General features: G+C 50.3%; 4 protein-coding genes across 4 annotated transcripts; 3 read left to right on the forward strand and 1 right to left on the reverse strand.

Moving 5' to 3' along the window:
- Positions 1-4,571: 4,571 nt before the first annotated feature.
- On the forward strand, positions 4,572-5,815 carry J4E82_010951 (uncharacterized protein; the record flags this gene model as incomplete). The annotated part of the gene is made up of 3 exons (XM_051737161.1): positions 4,572-4,576; positions 4,627-4,725; positions 4,774-5,815. The coding sequence occupies 3 exons, from the start codon at positions 4,572-4,574 to the stop codon at positions 5,813-5,815; spliced, it is 1,146 nt and encodes a 381-aa protein (XP_051583069.1).
- Positions 5,816-8,189: 2,374 nt separating this feature from the next.
- Positions 8,190-10,991, forward strand: J4E82_010952 (uncharacterized protein; the record flags this gene model as incomplete). Its single annotated transcript, XM_051737162.1, has 1 exon — positions 8,190-10,991. One exon carries the CDS (start codon positions 8,190-8,192, stop codon positions 10,989-10,991), a length of 2,802 nt encoding a protein of 933 aa, XP_051583070.1.
- A 408-nt stretch (positions 10,992-11,399) lies between these two features.
- Positions 11,400-14,184, reverse strand: J4E82_010953 (uncharacterized protein; the record flags this gene model as incomplete). The annotated part of the gene is made up of 3 exons (XM_051737163.1): positions 11,400-12,722; positions 12,769-13,769; positions 13,818-14,184. 3 exons carry the CDS (start codon positions 14,182-14,184, stop codon positions 11,400-11,402), a joined length of 2,691 nt encoding a protein of 896 aa, XP_051583071.1.
- A 5,514-nt stretch (positions 14,185-19,698) lies between these two features.
- Positions 19,699-20,533, forward strand: J4E82_010954 (uncharacterized protein; the record flags this gene model as incomplete). Its single annotated transcript, XM_051737164.1, has 3 exons — positions 19,699-19,937; positions 20,005-20,248; positions 20,309-20,533. 3 exons carry the CDS (start codon positions 19,699-19,701, stop codon positions 20,531-20,533), a joined length of 708 nt encoding a protein of 235 aa, XP_051583072.1.
- Between the last annotated feature and the right edge of the window lie 1,780 nt (positions 20,534-22,313).

The raw sequence follows: 22,313 nt of genomic DNA on the forward strand, positions 1-22,313 counted from the left end.
TGATGGCACGTCACGTGATCCCAGGCCCCGCCTTGGATCAGCGACCTTCCATCGCGGCTATCCCGATGGTCTTCCTTCCTGCGGCCTGCATAACAAAAGGAAGCAACTCCTTGTTACCTTGTAACACGACGCCTACTCGAGGTGTCAGACCTGTACAACGTCGATTACATTAGCTTGGACGTTTTCAACAAGTCCGGCAACAGTGCGATTACTATTGGGATGTCGACGTTTAGGGGTGATGATTCGCCTAATAATATTAGGAGGAAGAGGCCTTGCGCTGACGAGGACTTCTACTTTAGCTCGAGTTGCATCTTCTAAAGGCAGGTTACGACACAGGACAGCCCAAAGTCGGTTATGGGGCTCTTTAATTGTTTAGCTGGGCTATTGTGGAGTAGTGGTTGATATAGACCTAGTGCATATGTTTTATAGTTCGTACTATGCAGCCTTCTTCGAGCTGATGCTCTATCCTATAGGTAGGGGATTTGTGTGCCGAGAAGGTCAGCACGTTAGCACTTGTGTTATAGCGCAGGCGCTGACCTAGCCCCTTGCACCTCCTCTAAAAATTGTCTGGACATTTCTCTTACTCTGGTAGACTGTAATAATCTAACTCAGTTAGCAGACTGAATGTGATCAAGGCGACAAGAGGCTCGTTGCAAGCATAGAATGACATCCTGCCTTAACAGTGTTGTGGTATGATCCTAAAGTGTCAGCCGAGTAAGACGTCTATAGAAAGCTTTCTTAATGTTCGTCAAGTCGCGTAGCGATCACGAAGGGCAAACACTACCTGCTGCGTAAGCTCTTTGCTCCAAGTGGATCTGTTGTGCGTTCAGCAGAGGGACGTCCTCTTATCCTCATGAATACAGATTTGTCGTGTGCGATTTATTCTTCGCACAGTTGCCTTGTCTGAACGGATCTAGTGCAGCCGTCCGATGTCTGACGTGTGGGGGCATGCGGGCGCTTGCTTAGGTTTCCACGTCCAGGCACCACACCGCGCAACCCAATTCTCGGCCATCATCGTCGGCTCGTCGCAGAGCCACCTCAACACACAAGCTGCCCAATACAGTATCTTGAACACGCGACACTGTCTTACCTCGGGGAGCGGAGTAGCTGCATACCTCTAACTTCCCACTGGCTGACGCAGAAGAGGGCCAATCAGAAGCTCAGGACCAATTGTCATCAACCGGGTTCGGTTTTCCTGTGCCCAAGAGCTAACGTATCACGTCCACGAAGTTCGCGCAACAGCAGAGCATTCATATATAGCTTGGTAGGGCTGGAGTAATCCTGTCAGACGGAAAGCCGGCTGTGCTGCTTATATCTACTCACCCTTCCCTCGCGCTCTGCACCACATCTAATCTCGACTCTCAGCTCCAGTCGTACTCGTCTCACGATGTCATAATTTCGAGCCTAGTGGAGGAACCCTGGCGACGTGTTCTCCATCCTCCTCATTGTCGGCGGCGATGTTATCCTTCTCGCTCTGGCCTGTGTCACGGGCAGGGTACTCACACCTGTAACTTTTTCATTCGGATGGGTGGCATACGCAATCTCAGCTGTTGTAGCAGCTGTGGGAGACAACAAACTGTTGGCACACTGCACGCCCCAGTTACCACTGAAAGTCATCAACCTCAAGAACGGATACAACCGTGACAACAAATCCTGGCTTCTTGGTAGGTGCTTGAAAGATTACAACTACTGAATGCCTAAGGACGTAAGGCAGCGTCTCGTTAGACCCCCTGTTCATCCTAATAAAGAAGATCGAGTCGCTCATGATCCATTTCCTGCGCGGTCAAGTGGTTTAGAACGATCCTCTACGAGTGTAGCCATGGGTCGTTCCAATACCGCATTCTGCATCACTGTCTACAGATGGGTTGGCGATGTGAAGCTGGGATTACCTAACCGTGACTGGGCGTGGTGGAGTGAGCTTTTCATGTCCATCCTGCAGTTGTGTGTCGCAGCAATTCCATGGGGTCTTCACAACAACTGGAACGTTTTCATCGCTACTGCGGCTGGCACCGTCATAGCATACGCCTCTGCATCCTTGCCACAGTGGCAGATCAAGAATTGGGCACCGGAGCGTAGGATAAAGGATATCGCGACAACTCAAGGAAACAGCAATCAGCACGTTATCGTGGTCCTGGGCGCAGACCATGGTTTCGACATGGAAGCGCCAGCTGCCGCACGATCGCCTAAACTGGGGTCGACTCGCATATACAGCTCCACCACACTGCTGCGGCTCGAGACGACGTAGTGCGATATTCTATGACAGTACCATTGCGCCGAGTGCGAAGGCGGGCTTCTCTACAACAATCGATAGAGCCTCAGGTGCCAGCCAAATACCCAGATTCCCTACTAGAGCTTGACCCTGTTTGATATGGAGATCTCGGTGCTAGCGCTCGCGCCACCACAGAGCGATCGCTACGGGCTCGCCAACATGCTAATAGCGATAGACGTGAGCACCAGCGGGCTAGGTCATACTCGATGTCTAGTCGTCGCATGCTAGCGAAACAATAGTTGACTTAGTACGTCCCAGCACTACTGCGTAGTAAACCGGCCACAAACGAGACTTCCAAGGAACACCCCACCTAATATCGACGAGAAGTACCCAACATTGAACGTCATTACTGCGAGCATGCTACAGCGAAGTGAGCTATAACATCTCAAGTTGACATCAGTTGTACTCACAGTAGATAACTCACCCCTGCGACTACCACATCTAGCGTCGCTACCATGACAGCTTCGTCCGCCCGCCAAGGTCTCGTCGTCGCTTTGTCCTCTCCACCTTGAGACGCGATTAGTCCTTTGTACCGGTTATGCCTAACAGCAATGAGGATTCTGAAGAAGTTGACTCGAATTGCTAGCAACATCCTGAACATCGTCCCGAGTGTGATCAGGAATATGCATATCCCAGCATATTGTCCTGAATTGTGCGGAGTGAAGTTCTTCGACCAGAGAGGTGTTGAGGTTGAGACGAAGAAGGTCATGGCCATTGAGTCGGCGCCCATCGTCATCGAGGATGCAGTCGAGGGGGACGAAGGCATGGTCATCATTTCTGTTGCTGTGGCGGACATAGCCATGGTCATTGACATGTCCATTCCGGGCTCCGGAGGGGCCTGTCAGTCTGTGAGCAAAGGCGACTGGGCGTGTTCGTAGATTAGGTCGGGAGCGACAGGTGTCAGCCCCGTCGAACGATTGCAAAAGAGTGGTAACAGGATGTAACTGAGTTGTCGAGGACCTATTAACGTTGCGCCCGGCAATAACAAGCATTATTAGTCAATCGAGAATTGCGAAAGGCGTTCAGCGGAAGCACGCGTTAACTTGCTCAAAGTCGCTCAAACGCTCGCGCTTTCCCGCAAGTGGACTAGGCTGACACCTACTCATTCCGACGCGCGGCGCAACACATTCCGAAATATACGTTAGCGATACATGAAATCCGATGATGCCAATCAGATCATGCTCAACCGTAGATGTGGCGTCGGTATGCATGATCCGGTGCGCTGGTCAGGTCGCGTCTGCCGGACCGCACTCAAGCACTCGTTAAACAAAGCTTAACACGGCTTACGATCCTTGGAGCGGTCTTATCTTATGATCAGCAACCTGCTCGATCATTCGAAACTCGCCGTCCTTCGCGCTCTGTATTTTGGACCGAAGAATTCACGCTACGCTTGATGCAAGAGCAACTACCATGGCGAGCTGGCTCACGTACCCACTACAACTGACGGGTAGTCGCGACTTTACCTGCGACGGTTTTACTGAACAGCAATGCAGCTACTACATGCAAAAATGGCACTTCTGGTACGCAAACGCCTGTCGCACATCATTGAGCATGTACTAACACCATTCCCCAGGTACATCGCTGACTACGTTTACGCTTTGCCAACCATAGCCTTCTTCTTGAGTGGGCTTGGAATGTTCATCATCGGAAACCTTATATCATCACAAATGTTGGGGTATCGCAAGTTTAGAGGACCTCTCGTCTGGCAGAAGTCGATAGCCTTGATTCGATACCTGTCATATCGTGGCTTCCACATCAAAACACTGCGATGGAACTCGGCACCAGTCGGCGTCCTTCTACTTGGAGCTGTGGGTGCAGTATACTTCTGTTGTGAGTTACGCATCCATGATGTCCTCTCAAGGGGGTCCTCACTGACGATATCGTCTCCAGGCATGGACCTGGTACCACAGCCCTACTACTGGTCGAGCGAAGACTTCGGCGGCTCACCACCACTAGGGACCAGATCGGGCTGGATGGCATTGGCTTGTATGCCTTTCGTCTTGTATGTCCGTCATAGTTCACACAATAGTAACATTCTGACCTTGACAGTGCGACGGCAAGCAAGACAAACTGGATCACCCTCACGACTGGAGTATCCCATGAGAAGATTCAAGTTTTCCATCGCTGGACTGCGTACGCGTTCTTTCTGCTTGCATTGATGCACACATTCCCTTTTATTGTATATCACATCAGATGGCACGACATGGTGATGCAAGTCACGATGATGAACACACTATTCTACTGGACCGGCATTGTTGCACTTGTTTTTCAGGCCTGGCTCACGTTCGCCTCACACAGTGTGATGAGGTAAGTCAATCAATACCTATACATCAGGGGATCGTGACCAACAATCGCAGGCGGATGGGTTACGAGTTCTTTAAAGCTACGCACTTCACTGCAGTCGTTGTCTTTGTGGTCGTATTCTTCTGGCATTGCGACTATACGCTCACTTCCTGGTAAGTGCCTATGTTATCACATACTTAGCAGGGCTGACGTGCTCATAGGCACTACTTCATTGCAACAGCTGCGATATACGTCCCGTGCTTCGTTTATCCGTGGCTTCGCACCGCTTTCGAATACGGGTTCACTCAAAAGGCATTCGTGGAAATCGAGGGCAATGGTTTCATACGCCTTACCGTCCCATCGGTTAACATGCGATGGAAGCCAGGGCAGCATTGTTTCCTACGGTTCACGAGTTTTGGTCTACAGGCTTTCTCTTCTCATCCTTTCACTATTTGCTCTCTGCCTTCCACACAGTCGAGTGAGAAGTCCGAGCTGGTATTCTACATACGGCATTCGCATGGCTTGACGAAGAAGCTCTATGAACATGCTCAGGAGCATCCAGAAATCTCTCTGCCTATCCTGGTCGATGGCCCATATGGTGGTATCAACATGCAAAGATTGAACGATGCAGATCGCTTGCTCGTCATCGCAGGTGGATCAGGCGCGGGCTGGATACTTCCCTTTCTCGAGCTCTTCTGTAGGCAGCGAAGCACTACAAGCATGGCTGACATGTCAACCGGAAGCAATATTTCGCCCAGCGACGAAGAGAAGCGATCCGGCGTTGAGCATTGCCGCAAGCTACGCGTCGTCCTGGCTACTCGCGATATCGCCAATCGCACTTGGTTTCTGGAAACGGTTGCTGAACTCTTCGCCAAGTACTCTCCACAATTGAAGCCCAGCGACATCGACATCGAAATCCATTTGACTGATAAAGCAGAGCGGATGGTCGTTGCCGCAGGTACGAGAGGTTACGAATCGGTTTCCACCTCATCTTCAGCAGGCAACATCGAAGTGGAGGCCAAAAGCGACCAGGTTACAGTGCCAACGGAAGAGCTTGCTGGTCGGCCAAACTTGCCCCATGTCATACAGAAGCAGACTGAAATGATAAGAGCATATGATGAGTCTTTGAGCGTGTACGTCTGCGGGCCGATTACTATGCAGAATGACGTTAGAAATGCAGTTGCGAAGGAAAATCTGGCAATACTCAAGGGTGTGAGGTCCGGCGGTGTATACCTGCATTTGGAACACTTCTCGTGGGCTTGAAGATCTGCTCACTATGTATCATCATCTCCTGCAACAATACAGATAGCCTAACCAATGTAACGCGACGAGAGAGGCCGTTGTTGCAGCAAATTTCGCTTCAAATAGCCTAGCTTCAGAGATTTTACTAGTAATTAAGGGGCCGACTCGCAAAATCGTTAGGTGCCCAACCCACCAATGTTCGAAACAGTGCATCGCTCGTGGAGGCATCTGCAATGTAAGATACAAGGTGCTGCAAAAACCTTGTCACCGCTCGTGCCAAATTCTCCATGTGTTGTATAGCAAGCGCCTGTCAGGGTTGCGATTGCTCAAGAAAGAGGTCGGATGTTATCATTGGACTGAAAGTGCCAGGAAGTTCGCAGCCGTGTGTGCGCTTCATTAGGGCTTCGATGCAGCCGAAAAACTCCATGCGTGTCAACACCTTCACCTCTGGACTGTAAGTCTCCGCAGGTTCGTTGTCGCAAACATTGGTGATAGCGTAATAGTGTCCTTCGCGCGTCATCGTTCAAGCGAACGACTGGTACATCCGCTCACTTTCAGAACCCGGAATCAAAGTGTCTGGCTCTGTGATCAAACCTAGTGCTCGAGCCCCATTCCTATCGGCAGCTCGAGCTAGCTACAGTACGATCTGGTTGGCGTAGTTGTTCTTCGCGGAGACAACTGTAAGAATGATGCTCCTAGGCTCCTTCGTGTATGACTTCACTACATCCTGCACGAACTCTACATCAGCCGCCGATTGCTGCTTTGTCTCGGAATGGATGAGTCTAGGTTGACGATGGTAAGGTGTCATGTTTCGGGACGTACATCCTGGGATCGATATCATAGGCCGAGCAAGACTGTAGCGTACTAGCCGAGCGATTTCTACCGCCATTCGGCGGACCCTGTGCGCAGGCATATCGCAAGGATGACACTGTTCTGATACTAGCCATAGATTCGATTGTCGACGGGTACCACCCATCTTCATACATCTCTCTTCGAAATGATTCTTTGATTGGCGGTGTCCAGATCACAGACCATGAGAGCCCTTCTTTAGGCATGGAAGATCCTACAATCATCCTTGCGTGCGCGTTAACTAATGCTTCAGCGATGATGGCGATGCAGCAAACCATTGAGACCATGTCCTTAACGCTTCTGGCTGAGATTCTTCGATTTAAGAAAGACAGCTGTGCATAACGTCTACTAAGCGGTCGCTAGTCATAACCAACTTGCCACTCCGATTCCTTTAAGCAGCATTTCTTCTGCTATGGAGGCCTCGACCACCGCTTCCAACGGGCCGAATGTGAGCAGGCTTTGATAACTAGCCGCCAGATATCGGGCTGAAGAATCTTTCGGTCGAGCATCGAGATATTCGCGTAGAGACACAGGCTCATGACCATCATGCGGATATCCCAGCTACTCTGGACCGTCAAAAAGTCAGGAACGACAAGAGTCTTCGTCGCGAGATAACCTTACGACTGATCTCCTAGAAACTCATCTATCAACATCAGTCTAAAGACCTGCGAGCATGCGATGGATACACCGAACATAGAACGTGGCAAAGGCTGTAAGTGGAAGTGATGACCAAGATTGCCAGACAAAGACATATCGGGTCATTGTATTCCGAGCGAATGATCCCCCGGGCACTGGAACATAGACTGATCTGCAAGTGTTAATTGCTGATCCTTTGGAGCGGCCAAAGGCACGAGTTTAGTGGTAAAAGGCTCACACGGTAGCGGGCACCAATATAACGCTGAGCAGATACTAACGGAAAGTCGGGTTAAATGCAGGCGATTTCGGTTTGGTAGATCATAAGAGCGCTGCCGGTGGGTAATTGTTGATCTCACACAACGTGACTTGGTAATCGATAAGACGGCTGAACCACTCGCCAAGCGAGGACATATGTCCTAGAGCGGGCGGGATGGACGTGCATTTACAGAGTTCTATCACACTACTTTCTCCAGATCCAGCAGCCAGGAACCTCATGGCTAGGCCTAAGGCGGAGTGGCAGTTCGTGGTCCGGCAATTGCGGGTAAAGTGAAGATGCGGGGATACCCCAGCCAAGGCTGCAGCACTCTCATATATCCCGTAGGCTCGAGGAGTTCCTGGATAACTACCAGTCATTCTATGCGTAACGATGCTTGTCTTACTTTTATACTTAGGATGCTTGGTGGTCGCCCCAGCACTAGCAGCCCGCCAAAACACTGTCAACTGTTCAGGTCCATCGTCAGGAGAACTGTTCTTAGGCAATCAGACCTCCTCGGTACAGATACTGGTAGCCAGCGAGGAATGGCCAGCCGTGCTGAGAGCTGCAGGCGACCTCGCCCTAGACTTTGGTCGTGTAACTGGAGTCAATGGCACAGTCACCCTTTACGGAAATCAAACGTCTCATGACGCATCGATGATCTTCAATGTCACCAGCATTACCAGCTTCAGTCTTCCAAAACCACAAAACAGATCGACTGGTGGTGTCATTATCATAGGAACAATCGGCAAATCAAGCATCATTGATTCGATGATCGGTAGTGGAAATCTGGACGTTGAGTCGATCACAGGACGATGGGAAGCATTTTCATCACAACTAGTTCAATCTCCACTACCCGGTATTGAATCGGCTCTCGTGATCGTTGGAAGCGATCGGAGGGGCGCTATATACGGCCTCTACGATGTTTCAGAGCAGATTGGTGTTTCACCTTGGTACTTTTGGGCTGACGTACCTCCCAAAAGCTGCCACACAGTCAGTGCAATGCGTACAACTAGAATTCGAGGAACACCGTCTGTCAAGTACCGTGGCTTCTATATCAATGACAACGCTCCTGCACTCTCAGGCTGGATCACAGCCAAGTTTCCCGGAGCAGGAGAGCCGCCCATCTACGGTGCAGAATTTCACGCACTTGTCTTCGAGTTGGTCTTGAGATTGCGAGCCAACTATCTGTGGCCCGCAGGTGGAGACTGGACTCAAATGTTCTTCGTCGACGACAAACGTAATCAGCCCCTCGCGGACGAATACGCCGTGGTCATCGGGACAAGCCATACCGAGCCCTTTCAGCGTGCCACGATGGAGTGGTCGCTCTTTGGCAATGGTCCGTGGCAATGGACTACAAACAACGCTTCCATTGTCCCCTTCATGCGTGATGGCGCAATCAGGGCCAAGCCTTACGAAAGCATCATCACGATGGGCATGCGCGGAAGTGGAGATACCGCTCTATCCGCCTCGATTGAGACTGAGCTATTAGAGAATATTGTCGACACGCAGCGTGAAATCTTGGCTGACGTTTATGGTGAAAATCAATCCTTGGCTAGTATTCCGCAGCTGTGGTGTTTGTACAAGGAAGTACAAGGCTTCTACGAGGCTGGGATGCAAGTTCCCGACGATGTCACTCTGCTCTGGTCTGACGACAATTGGGGCAATATTCGACGTTTACCAAACGTAGATGACCGCGACCGCCCGGGAGGTGCTGGTGTTTACTTTCATTTCGATTATGATGGCCTGCCTAGAAATTACAAGTGGCACAACACAATCCAGCAACAGAGGACTTGGGAGCAGATGTCTATGGCTCATGAACGCGATGCAAGAGAGATTTGGATCGTCAACGTGGGCGACATAAAGCCAGTGGAGATTCCACTCACCTTCTTCCTGGATATGGCCTACGACTACACTGAATGGGCTGCGCCCGACAGCGGTTCAACCTGGGAACGAATTTGGGCATCAAAGACTTTCGGCGAGTCTTATGCTGCTGATATCAACTATGTACTAGATCGTTTCGGTCAACTCGCTGGTCGAAGGAAGTTTGAGCTCATCGAACCAGATACGTACTCAGTCATTAACTATAACGAAGCCGACATTGTACTCCAAGAGTGGGCAGAACTTGCACAATTGGCATTGGCAATCGATTCCAGCCTGCCTGATTCATACCACGCAGCCTTCTTTGAGCTCATACTCCATCCTATCCTTGCTGGACAGGCTGTACACGAAGTCAATGTGAACTCAGCAAAGAATCTTATCTATGGAATCCAGGGAAGAAACTCCGCAAATGGCTACGCCAAGAAGGTGCTTGATGGCTTCGAAGAAGATCATAACCTTACCGTACGATCTCATTCACTCGTCAGTGGCAAGTGGGATCATATGATGGACCAAGCCCATATTGGCTATGTCCAATGGAATCAACCAAAACGACAGCTCTCTCCCCCAGTCAGGTATGTTCAAACGCTTGAACGATCTTATGCTGGCGATCTCGGAGTAACTACAGAGGGTACAAATGCCAGCGTTCCAGGTGATGATCCATACCACGCACTATTCTCGAACCAATTGACCATCCTCCCGGCAGACCCGTATGGACGAACAAGGTTTGTCGATTTGTTCAACATGGGGACTGACACCACCGTCTGGAGTATTTCCGGGCCGTCATATGTGAACTTTACATTCGAAAACGGTGATTCGGCTCACCAAGGCACCATCTCTCCCGGTGATACGGATGTTCGGATATTTCTCAACGTCAACTGGGTCGCTGCCCCGAGTGGCTCATCGAGTACAGTAATCAAAGTTACTTCCTCGACTGGCTATGGCCAGCAACAAGGCCCTTCCAATGGCTTAGGACCATCCTTGGTTTTCCCAATAAACAATACAGTTGTACCTTCAGGGTTTCAAGGCTTCGTGGAGTCAGAAGGTTATGTCGCTATGGAAGCGAGTCATTATTCCCGTCTTGTCGGCGATACCAGCAATGGCTCAGAATCCGCATACACGATCATTCCATGGTACGGCAAAACCTTAAGTGGTGTCGCATTACGCGATCCTCTTGCGCCGTCCTACGTGAACGCAACTACCGCTCCCTTTCTTGAGTACGATTTCTATAGCTTCACGAACACAACCACGACAATACCAACCAACATAACTATGATCTTAGGACAGGGTCTGAATACAGATCTAACTCGGCCTTTGAAGTACGCTGTCGCTATTGATGACTCACCCCGAAAAGTGGTGCAGTATGTGATCGACCAGGATGGCGGTGCCCTTCCGGTAGGGTGGGATCAAACTGTTTCCAATGCAGCTTGGGCTAGTGTAAGTAATACAACAATCGCGCCCGGCAAGCACACTCTTATGGTGTGGCTACTCGAGCCTGGCATAACCCTACAAAAAGTCATTCTTGATTTTGGTGGTGTTAGGCAAAGTTACCTTGGGCCACCGGAAAGTAAGAGAGTATAGTCATTAGGCCGAAGAGCATTCTGGGCCTAATCCTACTCTACTGTTACAAACAAACACAGGATGATCGCCTCGGACCAAAAATACAAGGTTGAGAGCCAACTGTCGCACAGAACGAAGGATAAAGGATTAGTGTAGGGCACCTATCCCATATAAGGCCGCGGGTAATGCATGGTAGTAGAGGGACACGCCAGCAACCCCTCACCTGTGGTTTTGCCAGGTTATCGTTCGGCAAGACTACCCATTGTGGCTTTCGCGCGAAGTAGTATACCAGCATCTCGATTACCCAGCCTCAGCTCTATTAGCTGTCAACAGATGCATATACATAAGTTCATTCTCACAACACTTGATCGCACACAACAACGAAGTTTATTCTTGCGCTCACTCAACGATCATTAACCATCCTCACAGTCATGCCGACAAAGACCACGGCCGCTCACCAACGTCCCACCTCGCAGGTTCTTCGCCCATGTAGAATACCAACTCACCTCCTTGTGCGATCTCTCCATGCTTGAGCCAAGCTCGGTCGAGCTCTTCCCCGTTCCAAGTGACTTTCTGCGGATAATAGCTCGTGCTTGACAGATTCCGTGCCAAAACAGTCAAGGAAGTCTCAACCGACGTTCCGCTGAAGAGAGATACGTTTAGTGATGAGAACCGTGGGGAGGATAGAAGATAGAGTGGCTGACCGGGCATGGGGTACATGCCCACAAGATTGAAGATCAGCCAGCTGGGTAGCGCGCCGCCGTCAATATTTCCTGGGTACCCGTTGCGCGCATCGCTGTAGAAAGAGTCGACTGTGGCGCGTGTCTGATTGACTGTCTTCCAATGCATTCCAGGTACGTAGTTGTAGAGAAACGGCGTCGCGAAAGATGGTTCGTTGCCGGGGTTGAAAAGGGCGGAGCCAGCGTCGTTATTGGCACCGACCGATGTGCCGAGACCGGGGACGAAACTGGCGTCTAGTCGACGAACGAAAGTCTCATCGCCACCCATTAGGTTGATGACTTGAGCCATGTCGTGCGGAGCGACACTAAATGCAGTCTCCCAGACCTTGGCCTCGTATATGTCGGCATCCCAACCGCAAGTACCACAGCTTAGTGGGTCATACGCTGTGAGGTTCCACGTACCGTCTGCATTTCTGGCACCTGGAAACCCAGTGAATGTGCCGATACCATCAAGAGTTGTCTTAGCCGTGGGATTCCATTGATTCTGCCACCAGCTCGACCGGGCACGCATTTGATCGACCGCATCTCCAGATTTATTGAGCCCTTGCGCCAGACTATAAATCGCAAAGTCGTTCTGCGGGTACTCGACCCCACGAGAAATGCTGCGAGTGTGGTTGCGCGTGATGAACTGGAGGGACAGATAGTCGTCCAAAGCCCCTCTCCCCTCCTTGGTCGCTCCATCAAATGCTACCGGATCGAGGTTGCGCTCGGGCATTACATTTGCGTCCTTCATCACTGCCCTGTAGGCCTCCTGCCAATCGATTGCGCTGTCAAGCTCGCCACGCCCTGCCTCACCGTTTAGTGCGCGAACGCTCTTTACGAAACCGTCGGCTAGCACGATATCTGCGTGCGTGCCACCTTGGACTCGGCCATTCCAGTTTGCTGCCCGTCCTGCCGGTAAGTAGCCTTCTTCAGTGAAGATTGAGATCAGTCCTGAAAGAACGCGGGAGTACGGCTTTGTAAAGATCAGATGGTACAGAGGTAACAAGGTCCGGTATGTGTCCCACAGAGTCTGTAGCAATTAGTGTCCAAACGTTGACGGCAAGAGGTCAGCTTACATAGTGATCGTCATAATATGGCTTTGTATCATCTGAATTCCAGACAGGGTTCTCACCGGTTTTGTCAGTCGGCATCAGACCTGTCTGATATAGGGCTGAATATAACATCCGTTTCAATGTCACGTTGTTGCTTGTCGCATCTCCGTCGTGTCCGATCTGGATTTTGCTCAAGACTTTCATCTCCCATTCCTGTCTCGCTTGGTCTATGACGTCCTCAAAAGACCTTGCACCAGGAAGCTCGTTTTCGATGTGCGAGCATGCTTGAGCAGCACTGATATAGGAGATGCCAACTTTGGATTCAAGCGTAAGGGTACCGTTCACTCGCGCCTCTGTCGGCGACCAGCTAAACAGAGCACCGAGGCCCATCCCGCTTCCGGAGTAGGATCGCACATCAGGATATCCCCTGAGGATTGGTCGAGTTGTCGGTGGCGAGAAGGGGTTGTATTGCCAACTGAATGTGCCAGCACCAGGTGTGATACCTGAGTGCTCACCCTGAATATAGTCTGATGTTGGGGTCAATACAGAGCTTTCGGATACACTGAAGTTTCCGCAAAAGTGGATCGTGTGGGAATCAGGCTGTGGCCATCCGCCTGTGTAGGTTGCGGATCCATGGTATGACGGCAACGCGTTGGGAGACGATGGAATATGCAGCTCTCCGCGCAGGAACTTTTGCGAATAGGCCATAGAGGAGTAGGCTGGAAGAACATGCGTAAGGTCTACCAGTACGTGCGCGTCCTGTTCATGAAGTGCGTCGGCTCCCGCCATTGTCAAGGTGGATGAAACATTCGAAGGCGTTTTCGACTCTGGGAAGGTGTATCGCATATATCCAGTGTGATTACTGGAAGTTATCTCGATCTTGATGCCATTCTGCAGAGTCGTAGTAAATAGGCCTACTGTCGCAGATTCCAAGTCAAGACTACGATTCTGGGCATAAGTCATGTTGTCGGCGAGATTCACAGAGGCTAGGCTGCCGAAGAGTGGCATCTGTGATATCAACCCATCTATCTCTTATCAGTACTACGAGCTGATTGGGGAAGCAGGGAGCTTACACGTTGGCGCTCCGCCAGATCCGCTGACGTGGGTCATGCTCACGGCCGTCACGTTGCCTAGGGGAGTGTATCCAGCATTTGCGTCCACTGCACTTCCATTTGGAAGTCCGATGTAGCTCGTGTCGATTCCAGGCTTCGCCATCGCCCACGGTAGACTCGCACCAGGGAATGAGTTTCCACCTGCAATCGCGGAACCAGGGCGTGAACCGACGGTACCGATCAAAGGGTCCACGAATGACCACAACGGCTCTCGAGATACTCCATCTTCTGAAGCTGCCGAAACAAGCGATGATGATCCAATCGTTGAACCCAGAAGGAGGAGTCGTGATAGGCAAGGGTGCCGCCGATGAGGTATTATGGAGCGCATTGTCGCAGGACTTAGGGATGCGATCGCGCGAGACGAAAACCACAGCTGGCCATTGCTACTTATTGTACCTCACGGAGTGCACTAAAAGCTCATCTCCGTCACCGGCTTTTCCATGCCGGTGCAACGGCGGGACGTTCATGGTGCCTTATATGTGTGACTGCCAATGAGATTCCAGGATTGGTTCAAACTGCCGAAGTCGCCCCGGTAGTCATCGTGAGCGGGGACTTCTATCGCGTCCGGTCCTCAGTGCTCCGCGATCGTGTTACTCCGCAATGGTTACGTGACGTCGAGCGATGTGGAGAAGGACCGAAAGCATTTGGGCTGGTAAAGTGGTAGCGCAGTTGAACCGGTCTCAATTTTCGCGAGGGTGGAACGTGACCTGCAAGCGTGCGGACTTCTTTGCCCCGGCGTCAGCGTTCCGATTTCAATCGGAACTTCCGAGGAACATCAAAACTTTCACACTATCATTACTTGATTGTGATAGTAGAAGGGGGCCATCTGGTCTTCTGATGCTTGCATCGCTGGTCCTATCATATTTGTCCTAAGCTCGGCGCATCGTCCCGATTCGTCAGTGTGATGGGACAAGTTGTAGACATGGCCGCCACAAAGCAATGCTCGCTGATTCAGCTTACGGCAACTGTAACGAGACCCCTATGAACAGCTCGTGGCGCATCGCATCAGGGGGAAAAGCCTTCTGCTAAAATGCTTCATGACGGAAGGGCGTCCTTGGTCACATGAGAGGTAATGGAGACATACCTCGCCAGTAGTTCAGCTCAACTCGTGATACATCAATTACAACTAAATACTGTTGGTCAATTCCCCATACGCTAATACAATGACAATGCGAGGTCGCGATCCTTTTTAGCTCCATCTATGGAAGAAGTAACGAGCCTTCTCAAACACACTGCTGACAAGATGTGCGGGGTGACTCTCCAGCTTGGTGATGCAATACAGCAAGCTGTTACCGCCCTCAAGGATTGGCAATCTTCTGTTGCCTGGAAATGTAACGACCGGGTTCACCGCAGGGGTATTGAGAAAGCGTTCCTCATCGCTGGGGAAAAGTGCGTCAATGCCCACTTCCCGGGGCTGGATCCCTGATTTCATTCGCTCTATCGTCCTAAGTGACCAGCAAGCCATGGATGCGCGGTAGATCGCTACGGGCCACCATATGGGTCGCGCGTCAACCGGCAGATTGTCGATGAGCCGGAAGATCTGACCAGCATGGAACAAGATGTAGTTCCCTCCTTCAGAATAACGTACTCGGGTCCACATCTCAGCGCATGCTGATGCTGATGATGGAGGTTCTTCCTTAGCACATTTCTCTATGTCAGGGATGCTTGTGCATACATTTAAGCTGACTAGATGTAGCATGATTATGCCCGTCCAATCCACTGGTACATCCCAGGGGTCATTCTCGCTGTTTGTTGTCGCCTGCGAATCTCGATTGAGAAGTGTAGCTAAATCTTGAACTAGATCCTGTGTCTCTTGTAGGCGGCCTAATACCTTGGTCTTGGAAAGGACACGATGCCTGTTGGTCGATCTGTCGTTATAGAAGATGCGAAGAAGCTGTTGCTGTCCCAAGACCATGGCTTGTAGAGGGTGGAGAAGGAGACGCAGATGATGTGGAGGTGCATCATCACTACCTGTTAGTCGACCTTGAAGAAAGCCCCGGAAAAGACAGTACAATGACGGTAGCTTGCGGCCCATTTGGATATCGTTTGCACCAGGCTGTCCAATCCAGTCGTTGTACGATTGTGCGTTCCAGAGATTTTCATCATGAGGTAAAGGCACTTGTAAATCGAAGTTCGAAAGCACGGGAGGAACATCGTGAAGCAAGCTTATCTCAAGGTCCATATAGAACCATGCATTTACATGACTACCAAGGTCAGTTCATATCACTTGATCACGTAGAATGGGGTCCTTACCGATTGCTTGTCTCAACCTCTTTCCATCTCTCCCAAAGGCTTTCACCATGTAAGCCATGGTTGTTGAACCCTGGCCCGGGATTTAATATCCCACTGCTTTTCAACAGCTAGCCGATATGTTAGCATCACATTCATTCCTTCTGCAAGATAGTGATGACTTACACTTAGATACTGGCCTCGTTTTGACATGGCATACTGATTCTTGTTAGCTTCACGCGAAGGAAGATTACAGATGATACATACCGAAATAAAAGAAGCCTTCCCACTTCGCACGCAGAGTGTGAGTAACCGCAATGCAATCCCTCCCACAATCGGCTGTGAAATGCATCGGCTTTCGAGAACGTGATTGAGTGCGACCATGCACACCTCAATCAAGCCATGTGCGAACACGTGGGACTCATGGAGGTCTGTGAGCATAGCGCCATACGTAATGATGATAATGATCAACAATATGCCTACGTCGACAGCCTCAATCTTCAAGATGTTTTGGATATCGATGGTGGACTCAGGAAAGCCAAGGTAGGGTTGAATCGAGTTAATGCGTGCCGCATAAATCTCAATGAAGTGCATTAGCACGGGTGAGGGAGGCAGCGATACAATGCGGCCAAAAAGGCCTTCGGTAGATGATGATAGCGAGCTGCCAATGTGCAGCGCACGTTGGAGCAATAACTGCACAGTGGCCACTATCCGGTCCCGAGCGTCATGCGACAAGGCCACAGTACTATCGCTCTTGTTACTGGATAACCCACACCAGGCATCCGGCCGGGCCAGGACATCTACTAGATCGCCAAGTACATCATCTGTTGCATCTAGGCTGCCTATTGGTATATCTCGGTTCTTCTTCTGTGAACAGGAAGTCCATTGGCTACTTGCCAGGCCTAATGACACACTGGATTCCATTCGAGGGCCTGTAAGAGGCGGAGTCGGGAGGTAGTTGGTACCGTGGAAGAGCCCCTGTTGGTGCTTGTACAAACCATTGTTCTTAGGTCCGCGCGGAGAGAGATGAGGTTCGTTTGGTTGCATCTCCGGAAGTGCCATAGATGGGAAGAGGCGAGTAGACGTGGTCACGTCCATAGGCTCGTCACCTTGGGATACGGGATATGGAAATCCCATGAACTCATCGTACCCAGTAATATCTGATCTTCCTTGGGGAAAAGTCGTATCTACAAGCATGTATAGCTCGATATTGTTTGTTCGACCGTCAGGCAAGATGTAGGCAGGAAATTGATCCATTGTTGCGTTTTGGTTGCCATCTTGGCCAACAGTGTTTGTTGGTGTTGTCAAAGGCTTACTGCGCGCAGATGGCGTCCGAGAAGGTCTTCGCCGGCGCGAGGAGCACCTTGGTTGGCATACATAGTTTCTTGAGACACATTGAGAGCATGGCACCTAGTTGCTGCGTTAGGGGCAGTTGCGATCGTCCAGTATTCCGACTTCTCGGTGCTTGAGTAACAACTCGTCTGACTAACCTTGCGGTCACATCGTGCTTTTAAAGTGGCACACCGGGTGCAAGCGATGAGAGAAGCAGCGTTCATCTTGAGGCGATGTTGAGATTTCCGAGTAGCTGGTAGCGTACCGGGATATAAGAGTGAATCTGGCGGGACTGTGATGTTCACTCCCTGTAAGGAAAAACAGGATTGGTGCACAAAGACGCGACAGATACCGGGGGTGGTAGGAGGATGCGAGTAATGAGGATTGCAGGCCTATGCCACCCATGCGAAATATGTTGTTCACCGGTGGCTCTGTCCACTTCCTCGAACCCGTACCTGAATGGCGTGCTGAGACCTGTCCTTGTTGTTACCAGCAGGGGTCGTCAGCTATGAGGTGTCAGACTCACGAATTTGTAGTTAGTTGACTATATGGAGTAGACTCATCTATACAAGAGCTCGATCATCACTTCAGCGTCTCTACAACACCAAACCTTTTCCACGCATCACAGTAAAGCACAGAATCTGCCATAACGCCCTACTCTGACTGTATCCATCTAACCTGACATCAACAATCCGTGAATCTGGTCTTTGCAATCGTGGGGTTTCTGCAATTTCGAGTGGACAATGTCCCGGTAGCCCGCTGTATGGAGAGAACTGGTAACGGAAATAATTCTTTTAAGGTGTGCCATAACGCGGGTAAAGTACGAAAGCTACAGTTATAAGCTTTTTGGTTAGCATTTATGCATCGGCCCGATTCGCATGAATATCTCCGAGCAAAACGTGGTTATCGATGCTCCCGCCTAGCCATGTCCTGCGCATCTATTAAGTCCCTGTCGTTCTGATGACCTTGACACTGGCTAACGATCATCGCTGTTGCCGGCAGGTTGTGCACTTCAGCACAGCGAAACAACGAACTTCGGCATCTTCTAGAAGCTCTAGCGATATCGGTAGCCCTATTTGAACTCTTTCGAGCTGCTTAATACGCATGAGAACACGACTTACCGCCATTGGACAGCTGCAGTTGTTGCCTTAAACCGGAACCATGGTTTTGTCCGCCTTATATTGTCTAGTCTCATGTAGCTCGAAGGCTCCGTATGTGTCTGTTTGACCTGGCTGACTTTGGTCAGCGTACGCCTGTTCAAAGGTCAAAAGGGGGGGAAACCAACTATGATGAATACTCAAAGCAACAAGAAGAGAACGTACGTGGGGCTTCCAAAGTGGCGTACAAATTCTATAGCTATCGAATCCGTACTTCCGTCTCATTTATGGGGTTTCGACCTCTTTCGGTTTCCAACCAGATTCAGCACCCTCTGTATACGTGACGAAAGTCTGCTCAACTACATGACTATGTGATTTCCGTGTTATTCGAAATAGTCCAATTAAACTATCAACTCATCGCGGCTCCCACACGAGCCGTCATCAACTGAACAACATGTCTAGGTATTGGATGCAGGACATGAATTCGCATGTGCAATAATAATTAACCTACCGAAAACAGCCAATATCAACCCTTACTACGTTTATCACTGGGGTGCGTAGATGATGCTTATGATAGCGTCCTGGAAGCTAACTGGGGATCCCGGCAATTGTTTTTTGCCGGTTTCTTGGTTGATGTCATCCCCCTGGGCGTTGATCATGTTATTATTACCTAATGGTAGCAGGTCCGTGCCGTTCCAAGATGTGCTGCAAGTGTTGGTGCTTGCGGATCGGATGTTGATTGTGTAACCGAAGCCGATCCGCTCTCCTCCGTATTGGTGACATGCAACGACTTGAGAAGAGCGGATAAGTGGAGTATGTGAGCAGATTGTCAGATGTTCCATACTAATAGGGCTTAAGATTGTTCAAGTAGTCATACTCAGAAATCCTAACCGATTATGAACAGAATCCGTGCCAGGCAGCAGTGTCTCGCGCGTAGTTAGGGATGAACCGAGCCTGACTAGGAAGGCAGTAAGTGTAAGCCAAGACTGTGATCTCGAGACGAGATCATGAGAGCGCATTGTGAGCTTGAACATTGATGGCTAACGTGGAATCTAAGCCCGAATATAGGACACGGAGTCCAGGTATAAGAAGCTCCAAAAACCCGATATACCTTTCTTCTATCACCCAGCAATCATCGCTTCATCTTCAGACACAAGACACAAACGTCAAATCTTCTCGTGATAATGGTCGCCGTTGGTACTCTTGCTACTCGCATCATCGCGGGTGTCACTGTCCCCGACACTCCTCTTATCAATGCATCGATATCCCTCGCCCGCGAGGCACTCAGCGATCGCCCGTACAATCACGTCATGCGAGCTTGGCTCAATGGACAGACAATTCTTAACAAGATGCCTCCTGAGAAACGGGCCACCGTCGATGAGGAAGCCTTCGCTATAGGTGCGATCCTTCATGACATGGGCTGGTATGTTCAAAGTTCCTGAATCGTTGCCACTCCTCGATGTGATTGACAACATGCTCACTCAATCTAGGGCTTTCGATACTGAGTATGTGTCTGACGATAAGCGCTTCGAGGTTGATGGAGCCAACGTCGCCCGAGAGCTAGTCAGGAAGCAGGGCGCGAACTGGGACAAGCACCGTGAGCAATTGCTCTGGGATGCTGTTGCCTTACACACTTCCCCTGATATCGCAGCTCATAAAGAGCTTGAAGTTGCTCTAGTGTCTGGGGGCACTTTCTGCGAGCTTGCTGGTCCAGAAATTGCAAAGCAATCCTGGGTGAGTAGAGTCTAATTCAACGGCGGGTTTTCGTGGTAGACCAAGCTGATATGTTGTTAGGGCGATCTCATCACTGTGACTCAGGACGAGTGGGCTGCCATTGCTGCAGAATTCCCTAGGGATGGAATGAAAGACTATCTGATTGATACTACAGTGCGTCTTTGCTCAATGAAGCCAGAGACGACATACAACAACTTCCAAGGAGACTTCGGTGAGAAGTATCTTGAGGGTTACTCCCGTGAGGGTAAGAAGATCGTGGATTTGATGGACGCGTTTCTTCCTTGAAGGTGTCCAGGAGGATCATTTGATCAAGCAATCGTGAGTGGGAACATAACGTGGTTTACAAGCGAGTGATGCATCCCACCAACTTTACGCACCTCTCATCTCTCGACCCTCAATAGCTCCACGTTAGATTACCCAATCACAGTCAAATGATACAAGTATTCAATGTCCGCTGTGTCGTCCTGATCAATGCACTCATGGTCGATCCATAAATACTGACATTCTTGTCCTCGTGCGAAACGCAAAGCGCGATGCAGGACAATTTTAGGACACCTAACCTCTCTTGGGACTTGACACAGGCTAGAGGCATTCCAGATCATGTGTTCTGGTACTTGCATTACTTCGCATTCAATTTGCACATGGGTCCAATGATACGAAACATTTGTGTAGACTAAGCCTTGCGGATGTTCTTTGGTCGATGTGAGTCTGAGATCAACGTTGTCATTATGGGATGACTGGCCATCAGGTTGAATTGGTGTGAGAACACGCAGTTGCAGGGGTTTATCATCATGTCGTGTTTGGATAAGGAGAACTCCGGGACTAGTCTGCTGGGTGCGGAGGTCAGGGGCGGGCGAAGAGAATCTTCAGTTGGAGACGATAGACGACATTACATCAGGGGGCGGGGGAGTATGGGTATGAACAATATGTTGGGAATCATCTAAACTTGATGCCCGAAGACTGCCTTAGCTTGCACTATCGATGTACACCATCGCGCACCAAGTACATGAAGATACTATTCTCCTATTGGGCATTCAACGGCGTACCAGGTGTATGCCGCATTTTGATTAGGGGTAAAAGCCTGATCGAACGTTGGTGCAGAGAATCCCAATGCTAGTGTGCAAATCCTTGTTGTGGAGTTGATAGAATAGACACGACAGGTACGGCCTGCAAGAGTATAGTTTTGGCACCGGATCCTGCAAGTGGCCTGGGTCTGCCCAGCAATGTTGGTGTAGGTCACTCCTGGCCTTGGGTTACCGGTAACGCCACATGTGGGTTTTGGTTCAGGCGTTGGAGTAGAAGTAGGAGTTGGCGTAGGTGTGGGAGTGGGAGTAGGGTTAGGGGTAGAGGTCGAAGTCGAGGTTGAGGTAGAGCTAATGATGACATCTGTGCTACTGGAAGAGATGGTACTTGTCGATGTAATAGTCGAGGAAGGCGACGGGGTTGGACTTGATGCTGAACTGCTTGGTTGCACGGTGCTGGAGACAACGTAGACAGCTTTTGGTCGTCAGCAAATGTTACACAGGTCAGGTCAGTGACTCACCATTCACACTATCATTTATAGAACCACCGTTCTTTGTGCTCTTGAGATAGCAAGTACCGTCGCCTTTGCCACCAACAAACGAAGCGGCCAGGCACTGCGCATTTCCTGAGCAAGCTTGTGTACACGCCTCGAGACTCGCTGCGTACTGGTTGGTGAAATCGCCCCCATAGAAGTCAACTCCACAAGTAAGTGCCAGAGTACGTGCACCATCAGTGTACGAGCAGCCATCGTTCTCCGGGCAGGTAAAACTGGCAGGGCACTGCTTGGGGTCATCCGGCACTGGAATAGGCATTGGTGAGGAATCCCTAGAGATTACAGCTACTCCGATCACGTTGGAACTAATGGCTGAGTCAATGGAAAGTTGACCACGAAGCAGGGAATTTCATACTTGGGCTGAGCCGCATTGAGCGTGCTTTTGAGGTAGCAGTTACCACCTATGTAGCTTGCAGCATTGCATCCCGTGGTCGTGGAGCATGTCCGGATGCAACCTGCTAACGTAGATGTCTTTGGAAAGATTAGCGG

The sequence above is a fragment of the Alternaria postmessia genome (assembly GCF_024291825.1).
Source record: "Alternaria postmessia strain BMP 2775 chromosome Unknown scaffold_155, whole genome shotgun sequence".
Classification (NCBI taxonomy): Eukaryota; Fungi; Ascomycota; class Dothideomycetes; order Pleosporales; family Pleosporaceae; genus Alternaria; species Alternaria postmessia.